This window comes from Hippocampus zosterae, chromosome 9 (genome assembly GCF_025434085.1).
Source record: "Hippocampus zosterae strain Florida chromosome 9, ASM2543408v3, whole genome shotgun sequence".
Classification (NCBI taxonomy): domain Eukaryota; kingdom Metazoa; phylum Chordata; class Actinopteri; order Syngnathiformes; family Syngnathidae; genus Hippocampus; species Hippocampus zosterae.
The window spans coordinates 10,314,383-10,329,990 of record NC_067459.1 but is presented as its reverse complement, the minus strand read 5'-3'; the positions used below and the strand labels follow the sequence as shown (position 1 = coordinate 10,329,990).

The window sequence follows — 15,608 nt, the reverse complement described above, 5'->3', positions numbered from 1 at the left end:
ATGACGCAGGCTGTTGAAACCCTCAAAATGACGTAACCCGAGGACGATAGCTCAGATACGTCTACCGGAAGTCATTCGCTACGTCTGTCAGTCACGTGACCTGCCGCAGGTTGCAGTTCTGACTCGATACCTCTTTGCCGTAAGCCCTGCGTGTGTGGAGTTCATTGACTGCGATCCTTCAAACGGCTGAGGTAGGTGCATAATCACAACTAAAATGAAGCGATATACGCAAAAACATCCTGGGAATTCTTTGAATTTAGAAACGTCAGCGGGGTAGCTCACGGACTGAGCGTTTTAAATGGAATGTCTACTAAGCTAATGCTAACACCCGCGACGTGTAAACTATTCCAAACGTTAGTTGAATACACAATAGATTGCCATTTCATAGTTGCACAACACGCAAATATTGCATTTCAATCACGTCTGAATCGGTGGCGTTTTAGTAAGTTTACCTCTGTGTTGATAGTTTTAGCCACCGTTAGCGGGCCTTTCGTTTTGGGCCCACTGGAAGCAAAGCACGCAGGCAGTCATTGATTGACGTGAACAGACTTTTTAATCTCCATAAATATAACTTCAGCCTCATTGAAGCGCGGCACTCACATTTATAGTAATGTTGCAATGTTGTGTCGTGAACCTTCGGGGGTCAGGGACCACAATCGAATCGGGAAAATTAGCATAGGCAAGTAATGGACGCCCCCCCAACCCCCCCCCCCCCCATCTTGCAACTACAGTAGTTTTCTAACAATTGCACCATTTAAGTGGTTGACTCTCAGTGTGCTATCATCTTTTTAAATGCCAAAACACATTTCATTATATTATTTCAAACACATTTTACATTACTTTTATGAATAAATGGCGTATAGATTGTAATTTAAACATTATCAACGTGTACAAATAACTTGTTTTTTACATGTTGATCCCCCATCTTAGATTGAAAATAATCGTGCTTTCAGATTGATTGACTGATTGACCTCAAATTCGTTATTTTGTCACGTGCATTTGCATTGTGGTTAAAAAAAAATACTTTCTTTAAAAAGTATACATCATTCTGACGTTTGAGAGAGGGCAATAACTGCGTAAACGTGCATTGTTATATCTGGTCTAGCTTACAGATATTCACCCAATGAGGGTTTGGAACATACTACAGAATAATCGGAAAATATTTTGTAAACCCGTCTTTAGTTGGGCACATATTACACAGCTTGTCATTATGAGCTGATCAGTTGTGACTTCCACCACAATTAGCAGCCCAGACCTTTCCCTGGATCATCTTGAGATGTTTACAGCATGATTTCTCTGACATAAACAAACACCTCAAGGCATCTCACATGTGGATTTTCCCATCCCGCTGCTTTTTGCTGTAAACCTGGCCGGCCGTCACATTAGCTTAATTTACATTGGGTTCTTCTCTGCTAGAATATCGCCACCCAAGAAGTAGCATGGGTTAATTAACTGAAACAGAAAAAAAAACGCACACACAGATAAATTTGTTTTTCCAGCTGATAGTTTTCCTAAAAGTTTCACAGGGACATTCATGTGAAAATGCAATTTTTAAAATTGTTTGTGCTTACATTAGTGGTGTCCTGATTCGATCTTCATATCAGATATTGGTCCAATATATCCCAAAAAAGAGCATCGGTATTATACCGATCAACATCCAAAATCAAATATGTTCTTGAGTTGAATATATGTAACCCAAATGGTTGGAATAAATGGTTCATATTCTCTCATGCCATCTGTTCCTGACTATTGTTCCATGTTTGAATGGTTTCACTTGATCAAAAAAGGTTGAGACACCCCTAATTGATATGTCAGCGAAATCAGCAATATTTGGCAACATTCACATCTAATTTATGTTTTTCTCATGATACTCTCTCTAGAAAATGTGGGATGGACCAGGTCAAGGACCGAGGGGAAGACCCCCGTTTAGGTAAATAATCTGCAATTTGGTATATTTCACAATTCACAATGTCTCCAGTTACCACAGTTTTACTTTTGTAATTTTGCACATAATGCCTCACTGATCTGTATTATGGAGTCTAATGTGACACAGAAGCAAACACTAGCCTAGACAGGGGGTCCTTGGCTTATTGTATTTGATATTTTTTGATTATGAGCAGGAGTTAGTCATAGTTAACAATTAGGGTTGGGCATTGTTTGAATTTTGACCATTCCTGCCCCAATTCTGGTTCTTCGGTTGGATTCATGTTCCTCATGATTCTCAATTCTGATCCAGATGGATTCATTGTGCACCAGTCAAAACGCCTTATGCCAGTCCCTTGGCAAACTGCGGACCCACTCCTGTTGAAATGGACTGATCGTGAAAACGCGCTATGTTTAGTAATGGTTTTGAACTTTTGTTGATGTTTTCAAGTGGCAAAATTAGCATTTCCAAGGCATCTTCCAAACACTATATATGATGCTTCTCCAATAGTTGCAGTGCAGCATTAACGCAGGGATGACGAGTACCTTGATTGAAACATACCACTCGCTGATATATACACACCCTTTTTTGCTGATAGAACACAAATCAGCACCCCCTCTCAATCTTAACTAAAGGAGATCATTGAGCATGTTCTAAAATTGCTTTGTTGAGAGGTATAACCATTAAAGTTGCCTAAGTGGGAATTTCTCCATTGTGAGATAAATAAAGGTGTTCTTATCTTAACTTACTAATGATCAGTTTTATTACAGAGGTAATCACCGGGGAAGAGATCATCCGATGCCTGATTTTTGGCGTAGAGATGGGATGAATATGGGTCCCAGGGGCCCAATGGGTCCTCTGGATCTACCACGTATGGACGTGAGAAGAATGGATGGTCCACCGATGTGGGGACGTGGCATGTATCCACGCGGTAGAGATCTGGACAGAAATTATTTTGGATCTGGCCCTGGTCCGGATTTAGATTTCCGAGGCCGGTTTGATGGTAACATCAGAGACAATTTGATGAATTCACCGGGTTTGTCAGGATTTGATATGGGCGGCAGAGATGTGCCAACATGGGGGCAAAACAACAGACATATGGACATGAGAGACAGGGACATGTTTCGTGATACGCCTCGCTTCAATAATCTCAACATGGATGGGAGAAGAGGGTTTCCCATGGGCAGAATGGAAAACAAGGATGACTTTAGGGACATGCGGCCCCCCGTGGGCATTGATAACTGTCATTTTAACATGGACATGCCTCCTCATGAAAGGAGTATGATGGACATCGATAGAAGAGGAGGACCACCTTTTAATCCAAGAGGTGGGTTTGAGTCGGATATGGATTTCAGAGATCGGCCCGGTCCGCCATCTGAATTCCGCGGCAGGGAGCGCTCGCCTTTACGATTTGAAAATGATGGCCCTCCAATGGACAGGGCGAGAGCTGGCATGTCTCCCGATGCGAGCGGGTCACAAAGATCTGACTTCAAGGGTCCAGAGGACAAGGCCACAATTCGTGAGGGTCCAGAATCGAGCGGTAGCCCCCTCATAGACTATAGGAGCGGTGAAGAGATGACTCTTGCAGAGGAATGGAAGAGCCGCCAAAAGGATAAACCCCCTCTCTCAGCCAAAGTTCTGGAGGGTATCTCTGCTCCCGCCTACTCAGCAGATTTTAGGAGAGATGCGACCAGTCGAGATCCACTATTTCATGAGAGGGATAGACCGCCTGTTGACTTTCCAGGGAAAGATGTCCGCTTCGCTCGCGGTGACCACTTTGCCGAAATGGATCGCCCCCCGCTTGGTAGAAACTCTCCACAAGAAAGAATTCACCCTTCTCCCACCCCTGCTTTAAGAGGAAATGAGAATAATCGCTGGCTCGCAGAAAGAGACTTGGAACAGAATCAGAATAAACCAAAGCTTGGTGAAGAATACCACAAGAATCAGCCAACTCATGAAACTGTGGAGCCAACTGATAGTTTTACAGCACTTGAAGATCTTACACACAACGAACGACAGACTCGGGGTAAGGTGGCGGAACTGGGAGATTTTCAAAGCAAGGACCAGGACTACAGAGACATTGATTACAGGACAGCTTCTGCTAGGATGTTTGAGTACAAACCGAGGGATCTTCAAGCAACACCTCTGATCGAGGAGTCCAAACCAGCCGTTCAACCACAATTCACGGCATCTGGATCCAAGGTAAATTTAATTTCATTCATTAAAAAAAAGAATAAATGACTCATCGACTATCGGCTCCACACATCCGTCAGTATTGTCGACCGATTGTTCTCATACCTCATGCTTATATTTTGGTGATAACGGCTTTTGTTGGACATTTCCAAAAAAGGATCAAGATTACAGGAGCGCCTCAGTGGAGGGCAAAGTGTCCACAACAGTATCCATAACTGGCATTCCAAAGACTGCTACGATGGAGCAGGTAATCAAACACACTCCTGGATTTATTTACGTTACGTTATGTTTTAACCGTAATGGAAACCATCAGTTAGGAGGTCTTGGACAAATTTGCCTTATTTTTGTGTTTTCAGATTCTTGGTGCCTTTACAGTGCCAGATGGGGTGCCACAACCAGGGATGAAGATTAAAAACGTCCCAGGTAAAAGACTGTGAGCCTATGGATCTGTTTTGGGGCAATCGATCGCAAAATGTCCCTCGATTTTACGCTTGTTTGTCGTTTGCCGTTCGCAACTGCGCACGCGTCCTTATTTATTCTTCATGGTTGCTTTTGTTGTCTTTGCCTTTGTGATCCTCGATCAGTTTGGAACCGGGGCGGGGTGGGTGGTGGTCTGAAAAGCCCATTACGCCATCATTGGCCATGTTTGGGGATGTTGAGCCATTGCTAGCAGTTGCAGAACTCACTGTGAACCTTGAGTGGGAGTAGTGCGTGCGTGTGTGTGTGCGTGCATGTGTGTGTGTGTCCTTCAAACTCATTTATGTCGGTCCTTTTGTCAGACCTGTAATGACAGTGAATGTTTTTGTGGGCTTGCTTACTCAACATAGTGTTTCGGGATATTTTCTTTGTTTTGCCCAAAAGTTTAAAAAAAAAGAAATGAACGCAAAATACCATATTGCTCTGTAGCCATGGTAAACATCACAAGTGTTGTCACCGCTATTGGAATATCCCCTTTAAAAAAGGGTTACGGCTTTGTTATCAGAAGATGGAACATAAAACCCATGAACATGCAGTGTTCCCGAGAAAGGTACAGTATTTTAGTGGATATCTAAAGCTCCCCCGCAGAGAAATGTTCACTCATTTCGATGTGTTAACGCACTGCTGTCTTCATTTGTTATAGCGGGCTGACTGTGGTTACTGGAACTGACTAACAAAAACCCATCTGTATTTCAAATGCTGTCCCCAGGTTACAGCTACGATACGGCCTATGTGGAGTTTTTAAACCTCGAGGATGCAGTCCGCTTCATGGAGTCCAACAAGGTGGCCTATCCTCGTCACTCGACCAAGGCCGCCTCTCCCAACAGGATTACGAGGGGTCGAGAGGGCAATTATTAGATTTGGGAAGGGAGTGGGGTTTCCTCTCCTTGGTCTTGGACTACAGAGGTTGAGGAATCAGTCATTTTGTTCTATAAATCCCAACAAATGTCAGGGGGAAAAAAAATTATTCCCGAAATCCATCCATCCATTTTCTTCTGCTTATCCAGGATTGGGTCGCGGGAAAAGTAGGTTTAGCAAGGAGGCCCCGACTTCCCTCTCCCCAGCCACTTTATCCAGCTTTTCTCAGAGAATCCCAAGACAAAAATCTCTCCAGTGTGTCTTTCGTCGCCCCCGGGCCTCCTCCCGGTGGGATGTGCCAGGAATGGTCTCGCACCTAAATATTGGGCTTAGTGATGACTTTCGAGAATGGCGACCCTATTTTACAAAGTTATTGTCCGGGAAAAGACGAGTTAATTCCTTCTAGCGCTACTATAAATGTACCGTTGAGCTCCTCGTGTCATTGACCGATCTTGCTAACAAAGATCTGTGGGGGCAAAATTCGAGACAGAATGAACATTCCGAATAGGATGAACTCATTTTCTTTGGGGTTGACTAGACTAGTCGACTTTACCACTGGGCAATGACAGCTGTAGGTTGAAGTCAATTCATCGCCAATCACGTGTTTCGGCAAGGTCGGTGGGCACTGCAAACTCACGGTGGTGCCTCAAGCGCGTGCAACTATTTTACTTAAAATCAGACCGGTAGCATGGTCACTTGCAAAATCCGCATGTGTATCCTCAAATATAATAAGAACACACGTCATCTGCTAGCTGTCAGCAAATTCACCAAACTTCCTCCTGTGAAAATGGAAAGAGAGGCAATATATTGTACAGCCAAACGGTGGCTGATCGTTTACCTCTTAATTGGGAAAATGGACGCTTAATGTCGCAAACAACAAGTTATGCCAACAGACGCATGGAAAGCTTTTCCTCCTTTCATTCGCACTACCGTTGGAAACGAGAATGATGGGAAAGTGAGTGAGCGAGCTTGTTTGGAGGTGAAATACAATACAATACAATACAATACAATACATGCTGATTTATATAGAAGCGCACACAGCGAGGTGAAATATCAATGACATGGATTGACGTCAACGCAATTATCATCTTCGTGTATATCCTTGGTGTCTTTTGATGTAGTGCTCACTCTGTTGACACTTTCCCCTCATGTAAACAAGTGAGAAGCCTACTCATTGTCCCTGCAGTTAGCTCCTTCTCTGTGGGAATTATATTTCAGTAGAGGTTATGTGGAAAATGGTCTGGCCTAAGGTCACTCGTATGAGGAATGGTAAACGGTTGTGCAACCGAATGCTGGTTCAATGATGCTTTGGATTTTTTATAATGGATCTCTTTGAATGTTGATGATGAGGCCTGAAAACTTGGCGTTGAACCTCTTCAAAGAATGACCATAACATAGCCCGTCTTTGTTTCTAGTGTCCGTGGTTCGCAAAGGAGTTTTCCTTAAGCGATGTTGCAAACATTTGCTTCAGAGTGAAATTTCTCGCCGCCTTTTGGGGTTTACCATACAAATCTTTAGCATCAGGCACTGATGGGATACATAGATTGCTTGTTTTGAGTTGTTATTTATTACATACATACACAAAATCCGACTGGCTCTGGTGACTCTTTTGTTTCTCTTGTGTTCAGTGTATGCTTCTCTTTTGTTTAACAATGTCATTGTTTTTCACGGGTTTTGTAATACCTGATGGAAGTGGTCCAACTGTGGAACTTGGCCTCTTTGGATTTCAGCATCTTTTCAGTCAATTGAACATGGTAACACAAGGAATGTGCTGGCTGTGACTTGGTGTTCTATCTAAGACAATTGCGGGAATTATGGGAATGGATTGACTTTTTCCTCATTGTTTGGGGCTGCCATTTTCCAAATTGTTTTTTTTTTCCCTTTTATCGTTGTGTTAGGCGCGCATACACAAACGCAGTTTTTAGCATTGATTCTCATGCATGAACCTACAGGTAACTTTAGAGCGGAGACGGTACTTTATGGCGTGGCTTTCTTTACATAAATTTGCCCTTTGAATTTTGTTTACTGACAATAGTTTTTCAATTCATATGCAGACTTTTGCGAAAGATTAGGGTTTGCATCTATTCCTGAGATTTGGAAATGGCATTTTGATCGTATCCTGTGGCCCGAATTCTTAATTGGGAGACACGTGAATTAGTGGTTGAGCTGATCACCATTTTGAATAAGCAAAACAAACTTCCAGTTTCCGTCTTTGTCTATGATCAAAGTCTGCCTTTGGTGTTTAAGGATGATGGCGAGACTAAATGTGCAATATGAATGAAGAGGACAGCTTGACAGCTGCGACGGTGTGACTCGATTGTCTGGTGTATCTTATCAGGATGGCTTATTTGACAAAACAGTTCTTGGGGTTCATTTAGTACGACAACATTACATGCAGCCTTCACGAGTGGCAACCACAATTCTGTAGTTTTCCCGAGTGGGGGCCCATTGTTGTATCAAGGATGGTACTGGGTCATGGATCAGTGTCCCATCCGTGGTGCTCCTGCCACATTGCATTTTGGGTCTCTCTGGTCTTATTTGAGGCATTATCAACCTTTTTAACGGCTCATGTTCAATTCTTGCGTGTGCTCTTGTTGCAGGGTTCCCTCAAGGTTGGCACTAGAACCGTTTCCATTAGCTACTCTCATCCAGATGACAGTGAAAGAAGTGTTAAAGTAAGTACTGTCAAGGTGGAATTTGTCGTTCAGAACTGTCAGGCTTGAATGGTGTTCTAGAGATGATGTAGATATATTTTTTTATAAACGAGAAATCCCATTGCAACTTTCCTCCACCCCTGGATTCACAGTTGCCCAGACCCGATCTGCCATCAGAAGAATTTCAGTCCGGCCGAAATGAGTGCACGCCGAGAGGCCCCGAGGAGCCGCTGCCCCCCACCCAGTGGCAGCGCAACTCAGACCTTACCCCAGAGGCCTGGCAGCAGCAGGTGGACCAGCAGTTTCAGCAGCAGGGAAACGAGACGCAAGCAGAGTCTTGGGGCGACCAAAATTCCCCTCACCACAATTACCCTCAATCCAAATCAATCTTTAAGGATAGTAAAAGTATGTGCACAGCCCCCCACTCCCTCCAAAACAAAACCATTGTAATAGTCTCTCATTCGTTGGAATGTGACAGAATTCTTCTTCCTTCCCCCCAACAGCAATGATCATAAAAAATATCAAGGCCACCACAACCATAGAGGCCATTCTCAAAGCCTTGGATCCATTTGCCTATCTGGATGAGAGAAACGTTCGTCTAATCAAGGCCTCCAAGACCGCTGGAGCAAAGTGCTTTTGCTTTGTTGACATGGACTCCCATGAGGTGCCTTCAGTAAAATAGGCATGCATTACTTATGTTGCCATGTTTACACTTTGTGGAGCAAGTCTTCTTTTGTTTTGTAGCAAGTGACACGCTTGGTGGACGTTCTCGTCAACAAGCCCAATCCCCTTTATATTGACGGAGTCAGAGTGTATGCGGAGGTTGCAAAACCCCTAAAGAACCAGAAGTAAGTTGCCGGGTGGTATTGGATTGGATACAACTGTCAAATGTGCTCATCCCACTGCGTACACCAAACGCTATTCATAATGATAAATGGGTGCTCACTTCATTTCTCATCTGCCTGTTGTAGTTTCAGAAGAGAATTTGACAAGCCAACCACTTTTACTCCAAGCTATCGGCCTGCAGGCAACACAACGGAGGTCAGTTGTGCTCTTATTTTCGGGGAAGGAAATGATCAAACCTGTCAAGTGAACGTTTTCCTCTGGCGTTTCAGCAGCCGCAGCAGCAGTTTTATCCCGAGCCGCAGCCCTTCATGCAGCCACCTCCTGAAATGCAAGGTAGGGGGACATCTTAACTCACACAGTTGTCAATGTGAATGGACCTAAAGTGGGTATGTTTTGTTCCTAGCCGGTTTGCCGACTGGTAGCAGCAACCCACCTCTGACAGTAGATGCTAACATAAGCCAGGTAGGTGTAATGGGAGCTTTATGTAAAATTTTTCGAAAAGATACCAGTCGATTTCTTGTAACACCTGATCTCATAGGGAGTTGACTATAATGCCAGTCAAGCTGTGGATCAGTCCTACCAGGTGAGTGGAGATCAGGTGCCTGACGATGCCACAACCACCCCGAGTCAGTCGTATGGTAAGCACATCGAAAGCATATTGAAAATCGGCGTCTAACACCGGGTAGCCAACTTACAGTGGTTAGCATAGAGGTGCGGAAATACCCAACGGTGACGCTTAAAGCTTAGTATCTACTTAGTGATTATTAACTTGACCTCTGTGTCTCCTTGTGTTAACCTGAACAATTATAAAGTTGTTTCAGAGTAGTTCTTTGCGAAACTCTTGCACATCGACTCATTCAATGCCATCCGTTTACAGAGAGGCCAGCCCCATATTCCACCTCATTCATTCATTCATCTTCTGAACCGCTTGATCCTCACGAGGGTCGCTGGGTGCTGGAGCCTATCCCAGCTGTCTCCGGGCAGTAGGCAGGGGACACCCTGAATCGGTTGCCAGCCAATCGCAGCATATTCAACCTTTAGTCTTTTAAAACGGAGACTCGGCTTGATGCCGCTTGGCAAAAGGCCCCCAGCAGAGAGAGCTGTTGGTCCTGTCTAGTGAACTGTGCACTGGATTATTATTATTTTTTTTGTCTCAAATTAAATTGGCATTTAGAAACTGCATTTTGTATTTCCTTGGGATTTCTCTGTGTGATATAATTGGTTTGATGAACTGAAAATGTGTGTGATAAATATGGAAAAAACACAGAAATCAGGAGGGGGGCAAAAAAATGTTCACAGCACTGTACTTTAAAAAGAAAAAGTCGTGCTCGGTTCAAACTTGGGTTGCATCGCCGCTGTAAGCACACAACTCCGTCATAAACCAAGGCTTTAAAGCAAAAGGAAGGAATAACATTGACCAACAGCAAATTTTAATCAGAGATGGCTCAATGTGTCGCGAAATATATTTTTAAAAATCTTTACTTTTTTTTGAGGACACTGGTTTTTTGAGGGTTTTTTTCAATTTTGTTTCTAAGCTTGACTGATAAAAGCATGCGCAATACCAATTTTACCATTCATTGTAATTTGTAGCTGTGACATTTGCGAAAAAAATATCCACCTCTTACCGAACCTCATCCCTAATTCATAAATATCACGAAATATATTATAATATACCATATTATGATTTTTACTATTATGAAAATGATGTGAGAGAGAGAAAACAAGGGCAGATGCAGAATGAATGAAAAAATTACTCTAGAAAAGTTTTCTGGTATCTCTGATTTAAAAAAAAAAAAAGCAAATGTACTTATCAGTACAATATGATGTAAAAATGTATTTAATTTTCAAGAAACTGCTTTACTCAAAAACATTGCTTCGGGTGTCATGTAATTCAAGCATTTCATATTCCCATTTTCAATTCGGTTTAGTGAAGAGCTGTCTGACGCATAAATACTTGAGTCGGACTTTGTACAAAATGCATGTTCGTCAGTAAAAAAATATTTTGGTCATGACCCCCCTCAGATGCAGAGGAGACGCAAGATACGTCCAGTTACTTGTATGATGCCACATCAGGCTTCTACTATGATCCTGAAACCACCCTGTACTATGACCCTGGCTCTAGAGTGAGTATGCAAGACAACACGGTAGAGTTGGACCAATACATTTTTTTTTTCATAACCAGTATGAGTAGTCTACTTACATGTGAGAACATGTCCATACCAAGTAGTCAACCCCAGCATATTCCCAGTTCAGCACTCCCAGATGAGCATATTTGCAGAATTTATTTTTAATATTTTGGGGTGGTGCTGGGCGGCTTTTCAGGAATTTTACCTGTTTTTCAAAGAACATATCTTGAAAGTGTATCCGCGTATTCACAAGTACGAATACACACCTGCAGTTTTCTGCACAGATACTGGTATCAATCAAATCTCATGTGTCTCATACCCTTACATCTTTATTTGTACGTAGTACTTCTATAATGCTCAGAACCAAGAGTACCTGTACTGGGACGCGGAAACAAAGGCATATGTCCCCGTACCTGGAGGCAATCAGGGCCATCAGCCTGTGGTCATGACAGCCGAGGACCAAGCCATTCTTTCCAACCCAGCGGCTGACGCTCCTCTGGACATGAAAAAACCCTCCGAGCCTCCACTGCCCACCTCGCAGCCACCCATTTCTGCCAACAACCAGGAACCTCCGTCTCCTGAGAAGAAAGAAGATGACGACTCGCTAAGAAAAGACGAGAGGCCAAAAAGTCTCGCTGCTGTCAAGGTTTTTTTTTTTTTTTTTAAATATATTAAATGCTTTCGGATCTCTCTATAGGAGAAAGTGTGACCAAGTTAATGTTATTCTTTAGATCATGAAGGATATGGAGCGCTGGGCCAAGATACAAAACCGTCAAAAGGAGTGCGTGCGATCCCCATCACCAGTGCTGAGAGGCGGCGTGGATGATGACAGGAAGCAATCCAAGTCGGCTGATGCCGGGTTTGCGGTGTTTGAGAGGAAGGTTAGGAGAACGCGCATCCCGCCAAGATTTACCTCTCATTATTTCCAAGTCATTTACGTAATTGTGTGCCCTATAGAAATCAGGGAGTGAGGATCTCTTTAAGAAGCCTCTTGCTCCAGCTAAAAAAGATGAAAAGCAAAAGGTAAGGACGCCGCAGCGAGACTGACCCCCTCTTTACACACACAGCACTTGACATTAACTTTTGCACTGGTAGGACTGATTTGATCGCACCATTAATGTGAAATGTTATAAATGGGAATTAGTATAGTTGTTAGGGAAAATATAAACCTGCAAACATTTGCTCATTTAACAGATGGAGCAGCAGCACATACAAATGCAGACAACAATGCCCGCAAGCATTTGTTCTTTTTGCTTTTTGGGAAAAAAAATAAAGTGCATTACACCAAAGTAATGTAACCGATACTGTGTTCCGGTTGCTCTTAATTATGCTGCATCTTTTCCACTGGATCTCGGCACTGCCTGGCAAGTTACACCACGCAATACGACATTGTACGCACACAATAATTAAGTCCAGAGTTGCCTCTGTTCTGTAAAAACCCAGAAAAAAATATTGTTTAAAAATCCGCACATAGAATGATGAACCCAAATGTAGCGGGATGAAACCCTTTATTCAGGATTCATTCCCCCCGCAAAGTCAGCAAAATGGTTTTAGCATGTTGTGCTGCATCTCGTCAGCGACCGATGGGCTCCTTGGGCATGCTGGCGTCAGACTACGCTGCCGGAAGCGACGAGGAGGTGGAGGAGGACAAGGAGGAGGTGGCACGCGGTGACCAGGCCAGCAAAGCGCCGCCTACCCAGCGGGAGGACAAGCTGACGGACTGGAAGAAGATGGCCTGCTTGCTGTGCAGGCGACAGTTCCCCAACAAGGATGCGCTCGTCCGCCACCAGCAGCTGTCAGACCTGCACAAAGTACAGTCCTGCCTGCTAGCACTGCTAATGCCATCCATTGTATAGTCTCCTTTTCACGCTCGTTTGAACTCTTAGCAAAACATGGAGATCCACTTGAAGATCAAGAAGTCCAAGAAAGAGCTGGAGGCGCTTGAGAACCAGGAAAAAGAAGTGAGTGAAATGAAGCAGGGTCTTGTGGAATTTCTATGTTCGCTCCGTGCAGACGTTTGCTTGTCACGGTACTCTAAACTCCCCATCAGTGAGAATGTAATTGGGGATGGTATCGTTCAGATTTTAACGAAACTACTACTCTTAATGCCACTTCTTATCAATACGGTACCTTATTGGGTATTGTTACTTGTACTACATTTGTATTGTATATTTTGTATACAGCAGTCGTTGTAAATACAGCTGAGTTGAGCTTGGCCTGGACGACGCAACATCCACAATTTCCAGAAACAATTTCAACTTTGGACTCGTCAGACCACAGAACACTTTTCCACTTTGCATCAGTCTATCTCATATAAGCTCGGGCCCGGAGAAGCCGACACCTTCACTGGAAATTCTTGTTGAATGGCTTTTGCTTTCGGTAGTAGAGTTTTAAGTTGGAGTGTAACTTAACGATGCTCCGGTCTACTAATTCAAGCCCCATCAGTAACCGGGGCATAGTACCCATCGCCAAATGTCAATGCTTGTTTTTCAATGCATGCTCTGCGATTGGCTCATGACCAGTTAAGGGTTGTAAATGTCTCCTACACGTTCCCCACACAGCTGGGCACCAAAGAAGTTGTCAGATCACCAGAACAGAAAAGGAGAAAACACCATCACCACCAACAGCCGCAGCAGCATCATAACACCTGGGCTGGAGGATCCAGGTATGACTAGACACAACCTTCATTTGGTTGTTCATTATTGACTCTTTGGAATTGTTCACTCATTTCTCTCCATAGTCACTGGCTTTGATTTTTCTTAAATTATTTTTTAAAAATATACAATTTATGTAGCGCCCACACCAGTGAAATGGAAAATTGTTTTTTTAAACACTAATTGGGTGCCCTTTAAACTATAACTGGTGTTTTGGGTGAAACCAACCCATGTTGTACTGATAAATTAAATATTACAGGATCAAAAAAGGGTGTAACAAAAATGATTTCGATTGGAAAATCTGTTTTGATTTGACGAACCAAATCAAACTGTTACATTTTAAAATATACTTAAAATATAATATAATAATAGTATTTTATGAGGGATAAAGATGAGAAATAAATTACTTTGACATTGCTGATAATTTCTTGTTTCTTTGAATTTATTAATCAACTTGGGCTTTGGAGAGCATTTACTTGTTCTTGCATATTACCATATTTTCTGCACTAAAAGGTGCACTGGATTATGAGGTGCACCTTCAATGAATGGTCTATTTTTTATTTTTTTTCATATATTGGACGCACTGGATTATAAAACACAATCTACAATGCATCCACTAGATGGAGCTACACTCCTTCCTTTCGACTCGAGGCGTTCATGAAGTTTTTATTTATTCCTTTGTTGTGTATTCACAAACTAGGAAATCACAAAATAAATTCTGTAGGGGGCTAGAGAATTTAATCTGTGATTTCCTCGCTCGATTTTCTGTTTTGATGCATTATTTTCAATTTTCGTAGTTTCATTGAAGGAATCGTTAATTTACATTTTTCAGAGGCGGTCATGAACGCCTCTCGAGTCGAACGGAAGAAGAGAAGGCACAAAGACGTACTGCACCTGCATTTGCTGAGAATGTGAAAATCATTAATAAAGTGTGCGTTTAAAAAATAAATAAAACAACACCACTATTCTCCTTTGTTTAGAGCTGCAACAAAAACATATTTAATAAAGCAGCGACACAGTTCACTGAACCAACAGCAAGTTATAACATTGTAAGCATGTCTTCAGCGAGGAGCTATTTTGGGGTCGACATATTACCGTAATGAACATACACAAGGCGCACCGGATTTTAATGCGTGTCATGAGCTTTTAAGAAAATGGAAGAGTTTTTGGTACGCCCTGTATTGCGGAAAACACGGGAATATAAATGACAAACACCATAGCCGTACCATATCGAATCAAATCGTAATCGCACTGAATCAAGCCGAAACGAATATTTACAATTTAAAATCGTTACATCCTTGAATCGCATCGTACCCAAGTATCGAGAATCCTATCAAGTTTGCTTTTGATAGGTTTGGTGCTTCCATTCACAGACGGAACACAATATTTTGCGGGTCTTGAAAGATCAGTTGAAAAAACCTAAAACTGATGGAAATATGGGGATCTCTGCTTTGAAAATGGCTGATAGTGAAAGAGTTATGACACTGTTTTAAATTATACTGTACATGTAATTAAATACATACATCTCATTTCATTATGATTTTTTTTTTTTTGGGCACTAGGGATATGAATAAAGTGAGTGACAGACCTGGTTTGGGCTCAGAACCGCCACCGGTAAGTGTGCTGCCTTATTTTTAAAAGCCTTCTCTTGATTTTCCGCATGGTTTCTCCTTATTTCCACTTGCTTTGAACCCATTTCCACAGAGGCGCCAGAAGAAAGAGCACGTCGCTTGGGATCACGCCACCTACAAACAAGCAGTGCGCAAGGCCATGTTTGCACGCTTTAAAGAACTGGAGTGACCTCACACCCTCCCTCGCCGCTGTCCGTCACACGTTGTGAACACATGCCACCCACCCCAAAAAATAAAAAATAAAA

At 42.8% G+C, this 15,608-nt stretch overlaps 1 protein-coding gene and 1 long non-coding RNA gene across 3 annotated transcripts in view; one reads left to right on the top strand and one right to left on the bottom strand.

Moving 5' to 3' along the window:
• LOC127607501 (uncharacterized) overlaps window positions 1-699 on the bottom strand; it is a 4,533-nt gene extending 3,834 nt beyond the window's left edge. The window contains exon 1 of the long non-coding RNA XR_007964086.1: window positions 453-699. This is a non-coding gene — a long non-coding RNA (uncharacterized LOC127607501). The remainder of the gene's footprint in view (window positions 1-452) is intronic.
• On the top strand, window positions 32-15,608 carry LOC127607477 (RNA-binding protein 6). 2 transcript variants are annotated; one of them, XM_052075827.1, is made up of 23 exons: window positions 32-191; window positions 1,881-1,930; window positions 2,695-4,126; window positions 4,275-4,364; window positions 4,474-4,540; window positions 5,304-5,377; window positions 8,053-8,127; window positions 8,259-8,511; window positions 8,610-8,770; window positions 8,851-8,954; window positions 9,078-9,147; window positions 9,225-9,285; window positions 9,356-9,414; window positions 9,491-9,590; window positions 10,975-11,075; window positions 11,422-11,724; window positions 11,810-11,959; window positions 12,036-12,101; window positions 12,656-12,889; window positions 12,965-13,039; window positions 13,640-13,743; window positions 15,295-15,346; window positions 15,437-15,608. In XM_052075827.1, exons 2-23 carry the CDS (start codon window positions 1,884-1,886, stop codon window positions 15,530-15,532), a joined length of 3,774 nt encoding a protein of 1,257 aa, XP_051931787.1. In that variant the 5' UTR covers window positions 32-191; window positions 1,881-1,883; the 3' UTR covers window positions 15,533-15,608. The 2 variants fall into 2 exon arrangements, with proteins under 2 accessions (XP_051931787.1, XP_051931786.1); XM_052075826.1 differs by having other exon boundaries at window positions 9,222-9,285.

What these genes read in the sequence shown, in the direction of transcription:
- LOC127607477 (XM_052075826.1), top strand. Translation starts at nt 1,884, where the DNA reads ATGTGGGATGGACCAGGTCAAGGACCGAGGGGAAGACCCCCGTTTAG. An exon ending in AGGGGAAGACCCCCGTTTAG is followed by an intron (nt 1,931 to 2,694) that starts GTAAATAATCTG and finishes GTTTTATTACAG; the next exon opens with AGGTAATCACCGGGGAAGAG. An exon ending in TTGACATGGACTCCCATGAG is followed by an intron (nt 8,771 to 8,850) that starts GTGCCTTCAGTA and finishes TTTGTTTTGTAG; the next exon opens with CAAGTGACACGCTTGGTGGA.